The 21,218-nt window shown below is 39.7% G+C and overlaps 1 protein-coding gene across 7 annotated transcripts in view; it reads left to right on the top strand.

Annotated features, from left to right (window-relative positions):
- TTC17 (tetratricopeptide repeat domain 17) overlaps positions 1–21,218 on the top strand; it is an 84,405-nt gene that overhangs the window by 34,294 nt on the left and 28,893 nt on the right. For all 7 annotated transcript variants that reach the window (XR_012159403.1, XM_073348043.1, XM_073348038.1 and 4 more), the window contains one exon: positions 3,012–3,198. Coding sequence is in view for 6 of the 7 variants with exons in the window: in XM_073348043.1 (XP_073204144.1) it covers positions 3,012–3,198 (187 nt within the window). In the remaining variant the exon portion in view is untranslated. The remainder of the gene's footprint in view (positions 1–3,011; positions 3,199–21,218) is intronic.

Raw genomic sequence — 21,218 nt, forward strand, 5'->3', positions numbered from 1 at the left:
GTTGCTTCTACCCAGCAGTTTTACTAAGGCTGGTTTTACATGAGGGTAAATGTAGTCTTGTTGCTAAAGCACAGGACTGGGAGTCAAGAGATCAAAGTACTGTTCTAGCCCTGCCACTGACTCCTCGTGTAATATTACACAAGTAATTGATCTACTGTGGCTCAGTTTCCCCATTCCCTATTTCATAGTGCTGTTGTGAGGCTTAATTCATTCATGTTTGGAAGTGCTGTGAAGTTTTCTGATGGAAGATGCAAGAGAAATGAAAAGTATGAGACTGTATCCTCTCCTTTTGGAAACTGATGGTTGCAGAATTAGGTTTGGAAATCTACATGTGCGTCTACCTAAACACTTACTGCACAACAAGCTGGGGTGTAAATCTACAGCACTCCAGCATGCCATACATTAACTGCATGGACTCAGGTACTGTGCACTAAAAGTTCCCTACTGCGCATTCAAACAGTACGTCAATGCACACTAGAAAGCTTTTAGAGAACAACAACAGGGTTTTAGAGAACATGCAGACAGTTAGTGCTTGGCACTACACCACGGCTTGCCATACAGTGTTTGTGTAGCCATGGCCTGAATATTAGTCATCACTTAGCTGTGCCCAAGAGTTAATTTGGAATCTGCTGCCCCCTACATAATGGGTAGATAGATATAAAGATAAATAACATGCCTTTCAGAAATGTGGGGAGACAGTGCAAAACTGGATTACTGCAGATCAATAGGTGTTCCAAAAGAAGTAGTGTGTAAAAATAGTCTCTTGGCTATCTAGATATCCCTTCATAACACACACCCATCTCTGCTGCCTGGATGATTCCGTTGTTTTCTTGATTAATCTCATGCATTTTACGTTCCTTTCTTTGCATTTTTTTTTAATGCTGCTTGTGATATCTTGTGGGAATAGACTATTGCAAGAGCTGTTGTATCTTTGCAAATATTTTGATTAACTTTACTTCTCATTAACTATAAATATGCCTGGTACAAAGTTATGTTATATTTCTAAATTTTGTAAAATACTTTGTAGCCTGTAAATGATTTGAAGAAAATTTTCTTGGGGAAAACATTGGTATTCAATTCTCTTTTTAAATATAGTTAGACCATGTTTGCAACTTTTCTGCTTGTAATAAGAGATGTATATAACTACTGGATTGGCCAGAAAAAGTTGTGTAAGTCTTAAACAAAAACTACCCTAAGTGAAATGAGTTTGTCTCACTCCAGTTCCCCGGGGACAAGAGTCCAGATCACAATTCCTCCTTCCCCCATCATATTTGGGGCCGAGAATTGAGGCACTTCAGCAGTACTATGGGAAGCTAATGGTTGCACAATTAGATTTGGTTGCTTCTGCCCATGCTGTCCCTTTTATTTGGACAAAGGACTTGAATCTCCAGGGTCGTCAGCCCCTCCCGCACTAAATTCACTTTAAAATAAGTTGGGAGGGCAAAACTAGAATCAGCTGCGTAGCATCGGGGTATTTTTAATAGAAGAGCTAGCAGCAATTTTGCAACCATCTGAAAAGGAATCTAACCAGTTTAGATCGCAGATAAGTGTATGAAAAAAGAGGATCACAAGAAAGCAAGGGATGAATGATGAAATAATTGAATTAGGAAATTGGAGGGAGGGAGTGACAATACTCATGGTATTTAGAAACAGGTTGCACTGGCGGGAGTTTCTTCCAAAGGTTCTTCTAGTACCTTTGGCAAAACTCTACAGCAGTTCAAGACTGAGAGTATTGCAATCAAACTTGAGTGTGCCGTGCTATAGTGATGTCAGTTAATTTACCACAAAAGCCTTATATTAACAATGCTAACCAGACAGTGGATAGATTAGAGTTGGCATTTAAAGGGGATTCTCTGGTGTGTAAGGGAAAAATAATGTGAACAAGAAGGTATGATTTAACAATAGGGCAGGATGATTTGGGGCTTGTCTGAATGAATGAGGTACAATGAATTACCAAAGGCACCCAAGAAGTAGTACCACCAAATGAAGGTATCAAACACATGATGGGAGGTCATAAGAAGAAGAATCCAATAAACTGGCTGACTAAGGTTGGCTGGAGCATCAGACTGAACTCAAATTTGAATTAACTCTCTGGACATGAATTAGTATCTTGTGACTTAATTGCATCATCAGATTGTTAAAAGCACACACTCTTCTGAAGCATGTTTTTAATACTAGAAGCAAAATTTTTGAAAGCCATGACTAGTCTTAAAAGTTCCATGACAAGGAGTATCATTTAGTGGAGGACATTGGCTGCTCTGTTGCGTGAGCGTGGTCATTATTCTGGTCACAGGGTAAGATGCAGCACTTAATTTCTCTGCATAAACCATAAAGATGCTTTTGAAAACAAAGTGTAATGCTTCATTGTGTGCCAGGACTTAAATCACTGGATGATATCTAAAATGCATGTCAGTTAGTTTTGAAGAATCATTACAATGTCTTTTGTCTCTGATGCAAGAGATTGCTCTTGGATAGTCAAAGTTATGAGTAAGAGTGTCTGCTTACTACTGGAAAGAATTGAACAATGGGCTGAAAGACACAAATCCTAAGCTAGTGTGAAATTGGAGCTCTGAGTAATTTAATTATTTATTTTCTGGAGAACAATAAGCTTGGACTGGCAAAAGACTAGTTGGCCCTCCCGTCCCATATTAAATCTCATGTTACGTGATACCTTTTTGCTTTAGACTTCTTGGCTCCTCACTAAAAACTCCCCTAAAACATTTCACTTCACGTTCTTTGCTGCCATATGTAGAATGTGCCATGTTTAAGATGGGCTGTAAATAAGTGGTTTATGTTATACTTGTGGGTATATGTCAGATTTATGTATCATTTTAAAAGCCTGAAATTCTAAGCACAGTCAGTATGTCCAACTAATTATTGGTTTTAAAACCCTTCTCGCTGATTTGGGAGTGTGGAGGGAATGAGACTTGGTCTATTGCAATAGCTTACCTTCGGTTTTGAACCCAAAACACATTTGTTGTGCTGATACAAGATTGCTTTTCTCTTTGCAGCCCCTGACTTTCTTGAGTTTAGGAAATGCCTATCTGGCTCTGAAGAATATCAGCAAAGCCTTGCAAGCCTTCAGGCATGCGCTGGATTTAACTACAAAGTGTCAGGAGTGTGAGAGCAGCCTGAAGTTGATCCGCTGTCTGCAGTTTTGTCCTTTTGTGTACAACATCACCTCTTCTGTATGCAGTGGTAAGCAGCTGCTGAAAAATGGCCAAAAAGTGACATAGAGTGCACTCTGCCTGTAAGGCTGTTTACTGGAGTTCAAGACCACTATATTCTTTCCCAAGAATCATCCCATTTTCCTCTGTTTATACTCCTCTCTCCCAGCAAGGACTAGCATTGAGGCACATCTCCTCTGGGAAAGAGAATAGTACTCCATTCAGAGCTAATTCAGGGCTACTTATGTTACTAGAGGGGCTGCCATTAAGTACAGAGCACATGCTGCCTTCACAGCAACCTAACCCCTCGTTTTCTATGTTATGTGGGTTGAATCCATGTCTCTCCATGTCATTTTACCGCTACAACTAGTGTGTTACTCTTAGCCCCCTTATATACTCATTTAAGTTCTTCAGACAAGAATTGTGAGATCTTTCTTTTAAAGCTATAGGTTCTGGTAGGGACTACTATCTATTATAAAAAGAAAAGGAGTACTTGTGGCACCTTAGAGACTAACCAATTTATTAGAGCATAAGCTTTCGTGAGCTACAGCTCACTTCCTCAGATGCATATCATGGAAACTGCAGCAGGCTTTATATATACACAGAGAATATGAAACAATACCTACTCCCACCCCACTGTCCTGCTGGTAATAGCTTATCTAAAGTGATCATCAGGTGGGCCATTTCCAGCACAAATCCAGGTTTTCTCACCCTCCACCCCCCCACACAAATTCACTCTCCTGCTGGTGATAGCCCATCCAAAGTGACAACTCTTTACACAATGTGCATGACAGTCAGGATTTGTGCAGGAAATAGCCCAACTTGATTGTCATGCACATTGTGTAAAATCAAGTTGGGCTATTTCCTGCACAAATCCTGACTGTCATGCACATTGTGTAAAGAGTTGTCACTTTGGATGGGCTATCACCAGCAGGAGAGTGAATTTGTGTGGGGGGGTGGAGGGTGAGAAAACCTGGATTTGTGCTGGAAATGGCCCACCTGATGATCACTTTAGATAAGCTATTACCAGCAGGACAGTGGGGTGGGAGTAGGTATTGTTTCATATTCTCTGTGTATATATAAAGCCTGCTGCAGTTTCCATGATATGCATCTGAGGAAGTGAGCTGTAGCTCACGAAAGCTTATGCTCTAATAAATTGGTTAGTCTCTAAGGTGCCACAAGTACTCCTTTTCTTTTTGCTAAGACAGACTAACACGGCTGTTACTCTGAAACTTGTCTATTATAGTTTTATTTTTTAATCCAGTACTTCCAGGCTTGAATAATAGATTTTAAATGACATTTACTTTTTAGAAATGCTCCATAATGCACTCTTACTACACTACATGATCATTTATTTGTTCATGCAGGACCTACAGTAAGTGTTCCTGGATTTCTAGTTCTTTTATTTAAAAAAAATAAATAAATAAAAAATCCACAGTGAGATGGGGGCTGAAAAAGACATGTTTTTAAAAAATCTGTCTGGAGACATGATGCTTTGTTGCCATTAATGGCTACTCTAAGATCCAAGGTACAACCTTGTGGAGAAGGTTCACTCAATTTCACTTGGCCTTTCATTGACTATTTCAGATGTCTTTTCTGTACTTGCTAATGGTTCATGTGCAGCTCCCAAGCTATCCTGAAGACCGTTTATGAATGTATTTGGCAGTCCCTTTTCTGTGAAACCATCATCAAGGGACACTTCTGGATGATTTTACTCAGTATTTAAATGAAAGCCTCACATGATGAGATAAATGTGTTTGATTTTAATATTACTAGTATCTTCCCCTAAGTTCCTGAAAATGTATGGGAACAAATCTCTTCAATTCCAGATGCTAATTCAGAGAACACATTAAATGTATACCAAGAAATATGTTAGCTGCTGATTGATGTGAATGCCACACAACATAGGTGATCTTCCAAGACTATGCCACCAGAGTAATATTATTTCCTGATGCATTTAAACATTTTCATTTCATTATTTGGTGTGTAAAACAAAAAACCTCTTCATTTGGCCTTTATAAATATATTTTAGTAGGTGGTATTACCGCTCAAGTGTTAGGCTTCTCATTTACCTCCATTCCAAAATCCTCTTTCCTGAAGCTGACTTGGAAGGAGCTCTTAATTCTGGGCTACCATCCCTAAAGTCTGTTAAAGAAGTCATTTCCCTAATGGTGTGTCAATTCAAAATGTTTTCCCTTGCAGTTTTCCCAGCCAGGATGGAACTTTACTGCAGCCTTTTGTGGGGCTTATAAAAATCTTCCTCTGTCTTTTTCAAATGATTTTATTGGGGTTGGTTGTTTACCTGAATCCCTAGAACCTTGTTGGACTGAAACCTGAACAAAAGCCAATCCTATTTTGAAATAGGAGGAGAAAGAGAAGACACCTTTTTAAATTACTCTATTTATTTAACATGACCTGAGAGTCTCATGAACAGTGGCTCTGTCTGAAACTGCCTGTGCTTCTACAAGAGTTTTTCAGTCTCGCATTTCCTTGTACTTGCACCTTCTTGATCTCATCGTCCCCACATTTAAAAGTGTTCTCCAACAAATGTTAATTGCTGCTGTTAGCATGGTTTCCCTAACCAGGGCTTTTATTTTCTGTTCATGTTATAACATTGGGTTGTAGACCACTTTAGGAGACTTGCATGGTTCTCAGAGGGTGGGAGGGCTGGGGACTTGTGCCCACACTGCTTGCGAAAACTATGCGAACAGTATGGCTTTTGCTAATGTGAGCATGTGTTAACAGCGCAGGAATGTTTAACTGGTGAGGTCCTTTAGGGAACCTGTAAGGCTTATATTCAAAAGGGAAGCTGAACATTTAACAGGTATATTAACTTCACTAATGCCAGAAATCAAGTTTCTAGGTGTCTTGCCATATATTTGTACTGTTCCCCTTTTTTTGTGCCTCTTCGTGTCATGCTACTCCTTTGTATTAGAGATTAGAGACATTAGAGATGGGAAAGACCATCTAGGTTATCTTACGCATCATTGGCTAATGCAGAACAATTAGAAGTATGAAATTGACACATGGTGTAAATGTCTTTGTTTTATCGAAATGTTTAAAATAAACTTACCAGTGTATTCAATCTTGATATTGATGAGTTTTCTGGTTTAAAACATGGGTTTAAACCAAAATCTAAAATCTTAAGAATGCAAAACTGGAAAAACAGACTTGTTTGTCTTTCATTTAGGGGAGGGAGAAGAAAGACGGTTCCAGGATGCTGAGAATGGTTTGGGAATTTTTATTCATTGCACATTTAGGCTACATCTACACTACAGGCTGGGGGTGTGATTCCCAGCTCGTGTACACATACTCATGCTAGCTTGGGGAGAGCTAGCATGATTATAAATAGTAGAGTAGCCTCACGAGTACAGGCGGCATCCATGCTGAGTAGGCACACATGAGTTTGTACTCAGCATGTCTAAGCTGTGCTGCTGCTGCCCATGCTACCATGGCTATGCTGTTTATAACTCATGCTAACTCTCATTGAGTATGTATGCAAGCTGGAAATTGCACCCCTATACCATGGTGTAGTTGTAGCCTCAGATGGACTGAAAAGGAAAATATACAGCAGTTCCTGGAAAGTGAAAGCCAAGACGGTCTGAGACCATCTTAAGCACGTACATACTGAGTGCACAGACAAATTGAGGTTTGCACACAGACACCTACATATGTGTACATGTGTTTTGGGTTGTTCCTGCCTATCTCAGGCCTGCACACAAGTGTTTGCACAACTTTGAAGAAATCACCATTTTTAGTGGTCAGATTTTAATTTCAATTCTAGCTTTTTGATGAGACAGGTTTATTGTGAGATTTAGTTAAGAATATAATTAGTGTGGGACAGGCACATATATCCCATGATTTAATTGCTGTTTAGTATTATACCATCTTATGAAATACAGTGAGCCATAAACTGCATAACCAAAAGGACGAACACTGCATTACAAATATGTAAAACAACCCACAGTGTTCTAATCTAAAATCTGTTACGTCTTCAGGTATTTATGGAAACATATGAGAAGTACACAAGTAACTTGCTGAGAAATACATGAGTAATTTACTATGAGATGTACTTGCTGCCACTACTGCTGGCTTCATAGTAAATTGAAACGCACCCTCTGTGATCAGATGCACACTGCATACCTATGTGCTACTTACTGAATCATACATTTTAGAAATGGGAAAAGGCCAGTCCTTCCACTGCCAATGCAGCACATTTTCAAGCATATGTTTGAATAATTTCAGCAGTGGGGATTCTGTTTGCCTTGGGGCACTCTTCCAGAGCCTAAATAAATTATTGCTAAAAATAGTCTCCTGATGCTCATATGTTTTTTTTTTTCCCCTTTTTCAACTTTGTCTCATTGTTCACACACACACACACACACACACACACACACACACACACCCTCTGGAGGGTCAATCAGCATAGTTTTCACACACACCCACTCCTTAATTTTGAAGCCCTTCACATATGTTGCCAGATATAAGAGCAGTCTTGCAGCATGTGCTATGCTTAAAACTCAGTACCTGTGAATTAAACTTTTGTATAATCCCCGACCTTTGATAAGCATTATTTAAAAGAACACTAGCAAAGTTTTCTGTGCTTCAGTTTACTGGAAGGTGTGCAAGTTGTATTATCCCTGTGCTCTGCCTGTCTGCTACGTTAGTATGAATTGGGACAGGTAGCAAGGCACACAAGGTATTGAATTCTAGTTTGCTTTGATTCTGTGCATGCTTACAAGAAAGGAGCAAATGGGCTCGGGAGGAATTTGGGAAGCAGCATGGTGTAATGGTGTGAGCATGGGATTAGGAAATACACATTGCTGAACTGTAGTCATGGCTCTTGCACAGACTGTTTGTGAGGCTCATGTATCTTTTTTTCTGTTTTGGTTTCCATCTGTAAAATGAGGGTAACCCATCCCTACCTCTCAGGAGTGTTGAGACACTGTATTAAAGTTTATGTAGAAGTTTTGAAGGTGTGCTGTAGGAATGCTAAATTTTTATTGGATGCTCATTACTGCTAGATTACCCACCCCACCTGAAAACAACCAGCGTCTGAATAGCAGGCTTTGTTTTCCTGCCATCTTTGTTTTGCGGGGAGCTGACTGACATGTTGGAATCAGGGCACTTAGTGTCTGAAGCAGGTTAAATTTAATAGTCCTACTCTATCTCATTTTTATCTTTTAGTTTTCACCTTCCAGATCTAGGACAGTAACCCAGTACTGTTGAGGTTGGGTTATAAACACTGCAGGGGATTGGGGTAAATCAACAAAACAGTTTTCATTGTTTTTATCAAAAATGATTGATAAAAACCTAACCTTCCATGTCCCTATAAATATGCACAATATGATATTAAACTGTTTTACTTTCAGGTTTCTAGACAGGCAATGTCACTGCAGGAAATGTGTTTCTTTCAACAGGTGAAAATTGTGGACTCTTGTTGATGATGATTAGAGTCTTTAGGCACTGTCATTCTAGCATCTGAGTGCACTTTACATAATTTAGACCAACAGAAACACTTCCCACATTCCAAGGAAATTGGGGGAGTACCAACCAAGAGACTAACTGCCAAGGGTCCTACCTATACTGGCCCTTAATGGAAAGTGATGTGGGAGCTCAGGAGATGTTTAATTACTTGGTGATTGGTTATTAGAAGACTGACATGTCAAGTATTTCATATGCATATTAAACATAATTGGAAGGACAGGTGGCACAACAGCTGTTTAAAGTAGTCTTAAAGGGTGTGCAAGTAACAGGATCAAAGAAATTGACATAAAGGAGTTAAAATGCAAACAGGAAACATTGGTCAACTCCATAGCATCCCAAAAGCTGCTACTCAGGAGTTAGCCACTCCTGTCAACTATATTCTGCTGGTCCTGCTAGTGTAGCAAGCCGCAGATGTTCCGTCTGATAATGAAAGGAACTCTGTCCTGGATGTCACACGTTTTTTTAATCCCTGAGCAGGATTTTTTTAATCCATTTTAACATAAGAAGCGTCCTCTTTGAAAATTCTTTAACCCTTTTGGAAAGCAGTTGTCCTTACGCTGCATAATGCCATAATCTGAGCACTCAGATATTGGGAAGAGCTGCTTGCCATAGTATTAGAGTAACTTGGAACTGCACTGGAGATTACAGTTGGATCAGTTCTAAGGTGACTGCTGAAAAGAGGCAGCTGCTGTAGTATGGGAGCTTCCCATGCCCTGTGCTCAAAAAAGCTGCTTTATTGCATATAATGCTAAACTATAGGCAGGCAAAACCCCTTTTATTTTTAAACAAAATATTATTGTCTCTATGAATAATTGCACCCCTCTTTCTAATTATTTCCATTTGTATGATCTCCTGGCCTCAAGTTGTGTTGTCATTTTAAAAAGCAACCCATTTTAAAAGGAAGATTGAAGCAACCCTCTAATAGTGTATAGACTGCATACATTTTCTTCCATTTTGAAATCATCATTTGTTTTAATGTTTTAGACTTTCCAGTGTCTTTTTGGTCTCAAATTGTCTGACTTATACACCAGGTGGGTGTGCTGCTATTAAATATTTAGCCTTTTTATTGGTCACAAAGTACAGGTGATGTTTGCTGTAAGCCTTTCAGCATACACTATGTTCATACCATCATGTACTATGAATGCAAATTTTTTTGCATGTAGGTGCATGTTTTCCTAGGTAATATGCATTTCATCACATTCTGTGTGATGTTATGATGTGCATATTTTGCAACACAGGTTATATATTGAACAGCAGTTGTACACTTTTATTTTTAAGAGGATGCTTTGGTTTTGGTGCCCTCTTGTGGTCTGAATATCCTACACCATATGAAGTCAAAAGTTTAGATTCCTTCATCCACCTCCTTTTAAAATAAAGCATGGGGGAAAGTATCTGCTCCCTTTTCTTAAAAAAAAAAAAAAAATGCATTTTCTTTTGTTCTTTCTTTGCCTTTTCAAAGTGTAGACACTTGGGGTGCTTAGACCATAAGCCAAGTGACACTGGCTTCAAAGGAGAAACCTGAGTCTCAACATAACTTTTAGATAGGCACTATTCAAGCATCAGATGCCCATTTGGTTGGGGAGATAGGATAAAGAACTGAGAGATTAAATTACTTGCCTAAATTAACATTATAAGTCAGTAGCAGACTCATGAGTGGAACCCAGGAGTCAAACTCCCAGCAGCAGGCTGCAACCACTAGACTCTACTCCTAGTTCTGTAGAGTAATATTTCATCCACACAAAGTCAAAGCAAAAAGACTTTCAAGTGCTATACACTTCAAATAAAACTATGGTGTATTTATTACCTTTGCAACTAATTATGAAACATTTTTTGTGTTATCACCTATGGAAATATTTCATATGAAATTAATTAAATTAATAAATATGTGCAAGCATCTCTGTCCTTTACTTACCTAGGATTGGACCCTGGGATAGTCTATGGAGCATGATTAGCCTTGCAGTTCTAAATGGAAAGCTGCTAAAGGTATCCTTTCCACAAAGTTTGTCTTGGATATAGTCCGTAGACATTTGTGCTTATTGTATTGGCATCAACTGAGGTTTCCCTTGCTCAAGCTGCTTTAACTTGCTTTTTCTTCAAGACATTCTCATCTTTATCTAGAGGTGTCTGGTTTTGGTATTTTTTTAAGACAAACTCAGAATCTAATTTTGTTGTAGAGTTTTTTGTTCCAACTAGGAACTCATAAAGTTTAAGGCCAGAATGGGCCATCATGATCATCTGGTCTGACCTCCAGCACATTACAGGGCACAGAATCTCACGCATGCACTCCTGTAATAGAACTATAACCTCTGACCGAGTTACTGAAGTCCTCAGATTATGATTTGAAGACTTCAAGTTACAGAGAACCCATCATTTACACTAGATAAAAGCTGCAAGTGAAACACACGTTGACTAGGTTAGATTCTCAAGTGAGTATCTTCATCCAAATAAAGTTTATCCTATTTCTTAATGACTCCCTCCCTTATCCGCTGAATGGAGGATACTTGATCTCTTCTGAGTTTTTAGTATTTAGAGGTCATTGTTAGTATGTCCCTTGAATTCTGCATGCATTAGAGGGAGTAAGTTAGCCTGTTACATTCATTTCTTGCCCCCTACTGTGCGATGAGGTTTAACATCAATCAGGTCTTGAAAGTTAGTGTGGATTAAGGTAGGGTGTGAATTTAAAGCACAGTAGCTGTTCCTTATCAACTCCATGTCCGGACATTCTCATTCCGGAAACAGAGTGCCTTGTTCCTTTTCATTTAACCCACTTTTTTGTTCTGGTATAAAAATGTTTCCATGTGGATTTGCTATGGAACTTTGTGTAGACAAGCCCTCAGTTACTTCTATAGCAAGATAAACTCTCTGAAGCAAGGGTAGTTGGGGAGAGGGAATTACATTAGGATTTGTCTTGGAGATTTTGTTTGTAACAGAATTAAGAAACTCTAAATATCTACTGATGGCTACCCTTTGTGTTTCAAAGGCTTTGACAAGTATATATGTATTCTGTTGGCAAACAACTAAATAATGGCAATATTTTCCCTGTGAATTGAATTTTTTTTCTTACTGCTAACCCTGGGATCTGAAAGTCAAGCTGGATTCTTTCTGTCCTAAGCATTGTCAGCAACAGAGACCTTGCAATTGCATTTCAGTTAATGGATCTGTTGCTTTGCAGATAGAATCAGGTCACCTTCTCTAAACTGTATTGGCTCTGCAATGCCAACAAGAGTGGTTCAAACTTATTCTAGTCAGTAAAGTGAACAAATATGTCTGATTCAATACACGGAGCAGATCTGTTGAATAAGAGTGGTACTTATTCCAGTTGTTTTCTCTTTAGAGGTAGACCCAGCAGTGATAGATGTCTAAAGTCTTTTGCAAATCCAAGGGAACTTATTCTGGTAGGGTCTATAGAAATCTTTTAATTGAAAATATGGTCTTCTGGTCTTTCACTGATCCCCCGGTTCCAAGCTGCAGTCTCACCAGTCCCAAGGAGGGAGGTAACAGTTCCCTCCTCCCTTGCAGCTTCTTTCAATAATCATTCAAACCAAGAATTAATCATTTAAGAACCAAAATCTGCTTTGGTTTAGTTCCACATTCTAAGTAGCTAATCCATTGGATGTGTCTTCACCACATATAACTAGGAGACAGTTTTTTGTCAGAGAATTACTCTAGAAAACAAGATTCCTGCCTTTGTTGCCTTAATGTAGACTTTCCAGTACTCACAGGACAAATTTGTGCCAGGGATGGCTGCTTGAATGAAGTCCTTCCCTGCAGACTTTCTTACTTGTCTAGTGGCTCTTTTTTGAAATAGATGTAAGCCAAGGTACAGTAGTTTCCAAACTTGCTTGCTCCCATGGAAAGTGAAAAGAGATGCTAAGATTCTTCACAATAATTCCCTGTAACTTTTTTTTTCCAAAATAAAGCCAATTTTAGTATTTCCCTATCCATGTATACACCACATTTAAAAATCCTTTCATGTAGTGCTGGGCACAACACTGAGTTCTTAGCAACCTGAGTAATGCAGCAAGGTTCTGCAGGGAGGTTTAACAAAGTAGTTGTGGGTCATTTCCAAATTACTATGGTCTCTTGGGGAGCAGTTCATCTCTTTGAGTTTGATACTTTTAGACCAGATTAGACAATACTGTTCAGAGTAAAGAAGAGGCTAGAAAAGATTGGCTCCACCTCAGGGTGGTCCAGAACAGATCTGAGTTGTCTAGAGTCCAATTGGAATAGGGATATCTGCATCTACCATGAGGGGCCAAAACATGTCCTCAATAGCAACTTGCCAGGATCCTGAAGGTTGTACCTATTTTGCTTAAGCTGGAGATCTTTTTAACCTCAGAGCGTGGCCTGTGGAGATTGAAGGGCCCACCATGCAATGCTTTATGTTCAGGTTGTATCAGATCAGTATGCGGGGCTTTGAGCAATTGAGATGATGCAATGCATGCTGGCAGTGGCATCGGTAGTACTAGTATCACTGGGATATATGACCCTACTCAAGGGAAAGTTTTGAGCCCAGGCCTTGTCTAACTCCCATAACCATTTTTGACCCATGAGGTAGACTTTGGTGACCCATGGTTTATCTATTTTATTGGCTTGTTTTTCTTTTGCCTGATCCCGATTCTTGTTGTCTGTCTTGCACTGTTTTGAGTGCCCTCAAAAGCTCTAAAACTATAACCTAGTACAGCTACCAGTGACTGTGGAACTAGGACAATTGAAAGCTTCCCTATGGAAGGAAACGGATGTTCCTTGGGCCAGTATTTACTGGGGGGGAGGGGGGCAGTGTGGTCTTTCCAAGCATCCCACTACAAAATCCCTATCCTAGCTGTAGGAGGGAGCTTGGTACTGTTTTAACAATGGAGAAGAAATCCTCAATATTGGAGCCTAAAATAGTATGTCACTGGCAGTACATCAGCCTTATTTTGCTTTTACATGCTGTTCTTGTCAGCCTTTGCTTTCTGCAGGGATTCCTTGCCTGGGCTCTTGAGGAAGTTAATCCTACTTACTGTTCACTGTGCACTTGGAGCCAGGACATTGAGCTCAGTCAATTTCCCCTGCCTTTATTTGAGAGCAACGAGTCTTTCCTCCTTCATAGCCTTGTGTGAAAGGTGACCCATGTTGTCAGGCAAAATGCTGAACATGTGAGCTCTCATAGGCTGATAATGAGCATGCCTACCTGACCACCTGAGCCATACCTGTTCTTGTGTTGTTCCACATACATAGTGCCTCTGAACCTTGTGATCTGTAGCCCAGAGGGAGACATTTATTTTCAGTGGCTCATGTCCCTCACTGTATTGCTTCTCTGGGCTGCCCCCTCTTAAATTCTTCCTCTGGCCAGGGATTCTTGCTTACTTAACAGCTAGAACCACGTCCTCCAGTCATATGGCAGTGAGTAAACATGGGCCAAATTGCTAAATCTAAGGACAAAATATTGAAAGTAAGACCTGTAGAATGAAAAGCAAATGAGAGAACAAATCTTCCACAGCTGCTTCAGTAATTTTACAAAAGCCTGAATTTCTTACATTTTTTTTTAATTAACCAGTGTGATATAAAATTGGTCGCATAATAGAAACTTTAAAGACATTCATAGTTTTGTTCCAAATTTGGCCTATATTTAAAAATCCTAACCTGGTAGGAAATGTCCCATTGACTCACCATTTTTCACTATAGTGACTTAGAAACTTTAAGACAAATTAGTGCAGGTAGTGTTTTTGTTTGTTTTTATTATTGGTTTCTGCAAAAACAAAACATGAACTCCTCAGCCCTTGATGCCAGCTAGCAGGCAGTGTTCTCGAGTTATCTCAGCAGTGATACTGTGTAAACCAAAAACCAAAACTGGTAATTTTGGCTCATTTAGGAACAAAACAGGGAGCATCCAATGAAACTGAGGCAACAAATGTAAAAAGGATAGAAGAAAACACATTATTAATGTATGTATCTTGATGGTCCAATATATCTTTGAAGCCAAGAGCTCACTGGGATTGGAAACAGGTTTAAACAGTTATATAGACAATGAGAAAGTCCACAGTTACATTAGATATGGCTGGAAAAAAATATATAGGATATAAATTCTTGTCCTTTAGACCATAAGCCAACTGCTAATTGCCTAGAATTAGCAAGAAATTTCCCCTCTGGGTAAGTTATTACATAATTGCCCATGAAGGTGTTCTTGCATCTTTCTCTGCAGTATCTAGTACTGGCCAGCGTGAGAGACCTGACATGAGACTTAGATAGACTGATCTGGTCTGATCAAAAATGGCTATTCCCACATTTCTAATAAATGTGTGTCAAATGAGTAAGAAGAGAATAATTATTATAGAAAAAAGAAATAACGTTGTTCTGTATTTCTTTTAGATTCTGCAAGCAAAGGAGTGGTGGGCTAGGACAGAGGGCATGTGTTCTTCAGGAAGTACTACTGATGCTTGAGTAGGTGGCACTCCTGCCTCTGCATCAGCAAATAGCCCAGTGCTCCAGTACTGTGCTGCTCAACATGTTCTCGAACAGAAACCAAGATCTTGACTGAAGTGTCCAGTAAAGATCCCATCATGCTTTTTGCAAGAGTAGAGAAATTAACTAGTTCTGGCCAAATTTAGCGTTACTTTTTGCCCTAAATTCCCCTAGCAATTTTAGCTAACTATGGTATTCTTTGCTTCCTGGACTAAAACTGTTGGGTGCCATTGCTGAGTATTGTTAAACAGCTGTCGTATTCCAGCCCAGAAGTTGTTGCCTTTTTATGTTGAGGTAAATTAATCTCAGTTTAGAAATGGACTCACTTTTCTTTAAATTTAGAATGCCATAGGGCTGCATAGTCCTTTACAAGCAATTAGGCTGTGGGATGAAATTTACTGTGTAAGGAGCACATGATGTGGTGAAAGTTTAATTAACATGAGTTTTGGATGGCTGCATTACTCATGAGTGACAAAGCCATGAGTGAATTATGCAGGTGCCTATCCCATACAGGTTAATTAAATCTATCATTGTTTTGGGCCTGAATATTACTCATGCAATAAAAATTAATGTCGTTTGGTGAAGGATAAGAAGTACCACATGTAGAGGAACATAAGGAAACACTTGTGGCAGATTATTGTTAAAAATATTAGGTGTCTGAAATCTGGGGATGGTAGGAGTGTTAGAAGCAGTTGCCACAGAAAATTCATGGGCAGAGTGCGCGTGAGACAATCAAAGTTAATGCAGTTTGTTACATGACTTTGCAATGTGGATCTTACCACAACATGTGGTTTAAGTAACTCTACCAATATTATTTTTTATAGTTACGTAAGTGGCTTTTAGCACCATTAGTTGAACTGATTATCAAACATAGTGCTTGATCCTGCAGTGCCCTTACATGTGAGTAGTCTAACTCATATGAGTAGTCCCGTTCAAGCAGATAGGGATTATAGGATTTGACCCAACAGATAGATAAGTTTACAGGACAGGGGATGTGTCTAACTAGCACGAGACAAAAAAACCTAGAACAATGGCCCAGTAGAGTGACGTTGGGGGAATTTGTGCTAAGGAGGTGGGGTTTCAAAGAGGATTGGGTGTGGGCTGGTCAGTTGTGATGTTTGTTAGTCTCAGGACTTGTCTAAACATAAATGTAACCACTTTAACTATACCAGTATAATTAAATCAGCACAACCTCTAGTGGGGATGTGACGCTCTTTGGAATCTGGGGGACACTTTGGGATATTATGAATAAAATTGCAATGAGTTATGCCAGATATGCCATGTAAGATATCTGTGAAAACATTATAATTTGTCAAATGTGGTGATCTTCTTTATACGTTTGTATCACCGTTGCATTATGAGTTATAGATCTGTATGTCTGTGTTTCAAAAATTGTGCTATGCTTCTGGGTGACACCCCCAGACAGTTTGGCATCAGCACTGCCTACCCTGCTTGATGGCCCATCGAGAGCCATCAGTTATACAATTGACCCATTGAGAGAAGGCAGAGGATACACCTTATGACTCAGAAAGGCATGCATGGGCATGCACGGCTTCCAAGCCATGTGCTAAGCAACTTGTGTTGGAAACAAAGGAAGCACAGGCTGCATGGCACAAGACTATAATAAAAGGAAGCTGCATCTTCTCCATTTTGTCTTCAATCCTGCTTCTTACCTCTGGAGGAACTTTACTACAAACGGAAGCTCTGAGCAAAGGACTGAATGATCCATCCAAGCTGTGGATGTGTTCCAGAGGGACCTTTAAGTCAGCAAACTCACCAATACTGCTAGGAACCTAATATATGGACTTTGAAGTCTTTGTACGTATGTGATTGTTTTACCATTTAACATCTCTCTTCTTGTTCTTTCCTTTTTCTTTATAATAAACCTTTAGTTTTAGACACTAAAGGATTGGCTGGCAGCGTGATATTTTGGGTAAGATCCAAACCTATACTGACCTGGTGACCTGGCCAACCCTTTGGGGTCAGAAGAACATTTTTGTAAATGTAAGCAGAGTTTAAAATAACTTCTCACTGTACTGGACCTAGGTGCTGATTGGGAGCCAGAAAACGGGAATGCAATAAAGAGGGCTGTGTGATTTCTTTTTTGCTTCTTGATAACCAGTGTGGGGAATGAGAAGCACAGTTTGTGACTGGTTGAAGAGAATAACTTCAGTGTTACCTACCAGGCTTGGAAGTATCTGCTCTCCCTTTTGCAGCCTGCCCTGACCTTGGCATTTCCAATGAGGCCTGCCCGAGCACCACGGGTCACATTGGTGTAGTCGGCAGGATTCACAGAACCAGGTCATTTGGTTTTGGATCAGAACCCCGCGCTATTCCAAATTTGAAATTTTAAAACTAAGTGTGTCAAAGGTTAAAGTTAATCACAATGAGTGATCCACAATCAAAACGGCAAACCCTGAAAGAGGGACAGCATCCTCAACATAAGAGAGAAATGGCAGAACTTCGGATGCAAGAGTAGCAAGCCTTGGCCCAGCTGGAAAAAGGAGCTGAGGAAAGAACCAAGCAAGCTGGAGAGAGAGAGACAGAATCTCACAAGAGGTGACTGGAGCTGCTGCAAGCTGAGACCAAAGTTGCCAAACTTCAACTCCAAATCAAAATAATGAAAGAACAGCAGGAACTGTGCTATTCTGGAAGCCCAGCTCCTCTCTACAGCAATGATGGAGATAGTCTGTTCAGTTTATATGAACGTTGGTATGTTTAATAATGTGGTAACTATGTTTAATCAGGGTAATGTCATAACCCAGTCCCAGAAAAAGTATGAATGTGAATCCTCTGTATTGTCTGTGAAGGTGGAGGGGGTGTGTGGGTGTGTTTGACTCTAAGCAGTGGCGTGTTTAACCAGGTATGCTGTAACAAGGAAGAGGGTGTCTCTAGCCTTGGGATTGTGGAAAATGGCTGTTTGTCCAGTCAGAAAAGCAGTTCATATGGTGAAGAAATTTCTGAATGTCTAATATCTCAGAAGTGAATCTGGAATTAGATGAAGTGCAGAAAGAAGCTCAGGGAAGCATTTCTTTAGAGCAAATCAAAGTTGATGGTCAGTTTGAAGCCCTAACGAAAGGGCAGATTTCTGGTGGGTGATGGATTGCTGGCAAGTGAAGTTTTATGAAAGTGAGCCTGACCCAAGTAAAAGTGATGTGCTTAAAGTAGCTCAGTGTGATGAGCCACTGTTTGTGGAAAGCAATGGTTTATCTGTTGAAGGGAAAACTGTTTCCAATTATTTGCCTGTTAAAAATAGCAATGGGCCTAATGAAGGCGAATGTACCTCCAGTCCTTTGTCTGTGGAGCAGGCAGATGGTGCCTTTCAGCCTATGGTTGACGATATTTCAGTTGTCACAGAGATGATTCTGTATATCTGCTCTCCCTTTTGCAGCCTGCCCTGACCTTGGCATTTCCGGTGAGGGCTGCCCCAGGCACCACGGGTCACAGGGGGTAAAAAGGTGCTTATACCCATATAACTTACTCATGTACAGGAAGGAGAAAAAGCTATACCAGTATAACGGCACTTTTATTCTAGTACAGCTATTTTGGTTCTTAAAAAAAAAAAAAAAAAAAAAAAAAATCACACCACTGGCCGAAATAGTTATGCCCATACAAAATTTGTGTGTAGATCAGGCCTGACTCTTCTATAAAAAGTGAGGGCAAGTAATTCTGGGTAGACTTATTTTTAATTTGAACTTAGTGGATCTCTGTTGCCTTGATTTGTAGTAGTGACAGGGAGAATCCACCCCGGATCAAAAGTTGACATCAGACCCCCTTCAGGAAGTTCATTGCTGCCAACCAATGGTGGGGTCTGTCTCACAAGTGAGCTGACTGGTCTATTGTGTGATTATGAACTGACATAGCCATGTGGAGAGAAAAGTAATAGTGGTTTTAAATTTTAAATACTTTTATTTAGCAAATGCAGGACCAAGTGCATAGGAGAACTCACTGAGGACGAGCCATCAGCATTCTGAACTTGTGTGTGTCTCTTTCTCTCCCCCCCCCCCCTTTCTCCAAAGGAAGTCGAGTAATTTTTGATTCACTAGTTGAAATTCAGACCACAATGCTGCTTAACCTGCTGCTCTATATGTAGCAGTGGAGCACTCTGAGAGAGGCATTGCTAATCTCATTTTCTAGTCTCTTATCTGCTGACGGGGATGGAGAGTTAAATTTAGATACCTTCTTCCATGTTTGGGCCCTGTTCCCAGACAGCTCTGAGAGCACACTGTGGCTTCTATACCCGCGTCATAAAGAACGAGCTTCTGTTGTAGCCAGTGACGATCAAGGAGAAGAAACGGAGGGTGTGCGGTGATTTAATATAGCTAGGTCCCCTCTTGCCCTTCATTCCCCCCCTTAATTATTAAAGAGGATATTTTTTAAAGAGTTTGCTACACTGTTTGTAAAGCAGCCCAATGGATTCTCCTCCCTTGTTGTGTGTCCCTTCCAAACCACACAGCGTACAAATTTAAACAGGCAGATCTTCCTCTTCAATTTTTCTTTTCATGTTTTATTTATTGTAGGTTTATATTTCATAAGGGCAATTTGTGGCACTGTGTGCATCAGGGATAGGTCCATTATGCAATGGTAAGGTATTACCATCTCTTAACATGAACAAGAAATCTGGTTTTATCAGACAGCATCTCTGTTTAAATAAATAAATAAATAAAAAGACTTCATCATAAAAAACTGCTGTACTGAGATTAATGGTTAGTCTTAAAAATAAATCTATAGCTAAGCCAATTTAAATGAATTTTTGGTTACCCCCCAGGTTAAAAAAACAAAATATTTTCCTACTATTGAAGACTGATTTACTATGTAATAATCCTCTTAATTGAAAACCTGTTACTGGGATAATGTAATAAAAAGAATGAACTTTACATACTTCATTGTAAAATTAGAATGAGGTGGCTTGCTCTGTTTGCATAACGCACAACAAGTTGTGAAGCCCTCTACACACTGGTGTACGTGGGTGGATGTTCAGAATCACTCTGTTGGCCTAACTTTGCTCACCTGAAACTATTAACTTGACTGGGAGCCCAGCACGGAGTGCTTTTGCAAAGCCCCACCCACATGACTAAGGACCACTGTCAGGTAACCTAAAGAAGGAGTGTACTACTAAAGGCTTAAATTATAACTGACAATTTAAAAAAAATTACTTTTCGCCACTCAGGAGGGTGGTTTATGTTTTGCATTTCACTCAGTTTCTAGTTAGCTCTACTTTCTGACTCATAGGTATTGTTGCAAATACTATTGACTGGAAGCTGCAAGCTCCTTTTCAGTTTTAAAAAAACACCCTGTAAATATGATCAACCTTTCTGTATGAAATAATGAAAAGAGTTGAAATTAAACTAATCTGAATTCTGAGTTCTTCATGGATGTTAGCTCTTTAATAATATTTGAGAGTTCTACAACTGAAGCAGCCATTAGAAATCATAGCCTATGCTTTCAGGAGTACAGTGCACATCCAGCAAATTAGGTCCAAAGCAGGGACCAAGCAGAGAAATGGAGAGCAGGAAAAGAGAGCTATTCAGTTAAATGTTTGCTACTGAGCTGACATTGCAGTATTCCACTGGAGAAGGAAACCTTATGTCCTTCGCTACCTGAGAATGCTGGATGCCAACTGTAGTCCTCGGCAGCACTGCCTATGATTTTTACTGGCTACTTCATGCTTTGGAACTTCAAGTATGTTTGCATTATTTATAAGCATTGTGGAATCCAATCTTGCCCTTATTGAAGTCAGTGGCAAAATTTCCACTGGCTTCAGTGGGAGCAGAATCATGCATTGTGGTGGCAAAAAGCCAGTTCAGAGTTTGAAAAATGGGGAGAGAATTGTTGTTTGTTGTGATGCATGTCCTACTGCCGTTTGTTTGTTTGTTCCATATTTTACCATAGCCATGTAATCCCAGTGAGTGAGTCAGTACAACAGTAGAGTCTATTATCACTTTATCTTCCTTATTTAATTATTTTAATTTTTTTTACTGACCCACTAAGACACAGCTAGGACAGTATTGGAAAGCCCCATGATCATAGCATCTTTCCTTATCCCATCCCTTCCCTGCTGCTTGTTTCCTTTATTTATTGTAGCTCATCTCAAGACTAGATTACGAGCTCTATAGGGTA

Source organism: Lepidochelys kempii, chromosome 6, assembly GCF_965140265.1.
Source record: "Lepidochelys kempii isolate rLepKem1 chromosome 6, rLepKem1.hap2, whole genome shotgun sequence".
In the NCBI taxonomy this organism is placed as follows: Eukaryota; Metazoa; Chordata; order Testudines; family Cheloniidae; genus Lepidochelys; species Lepidochelys kempii.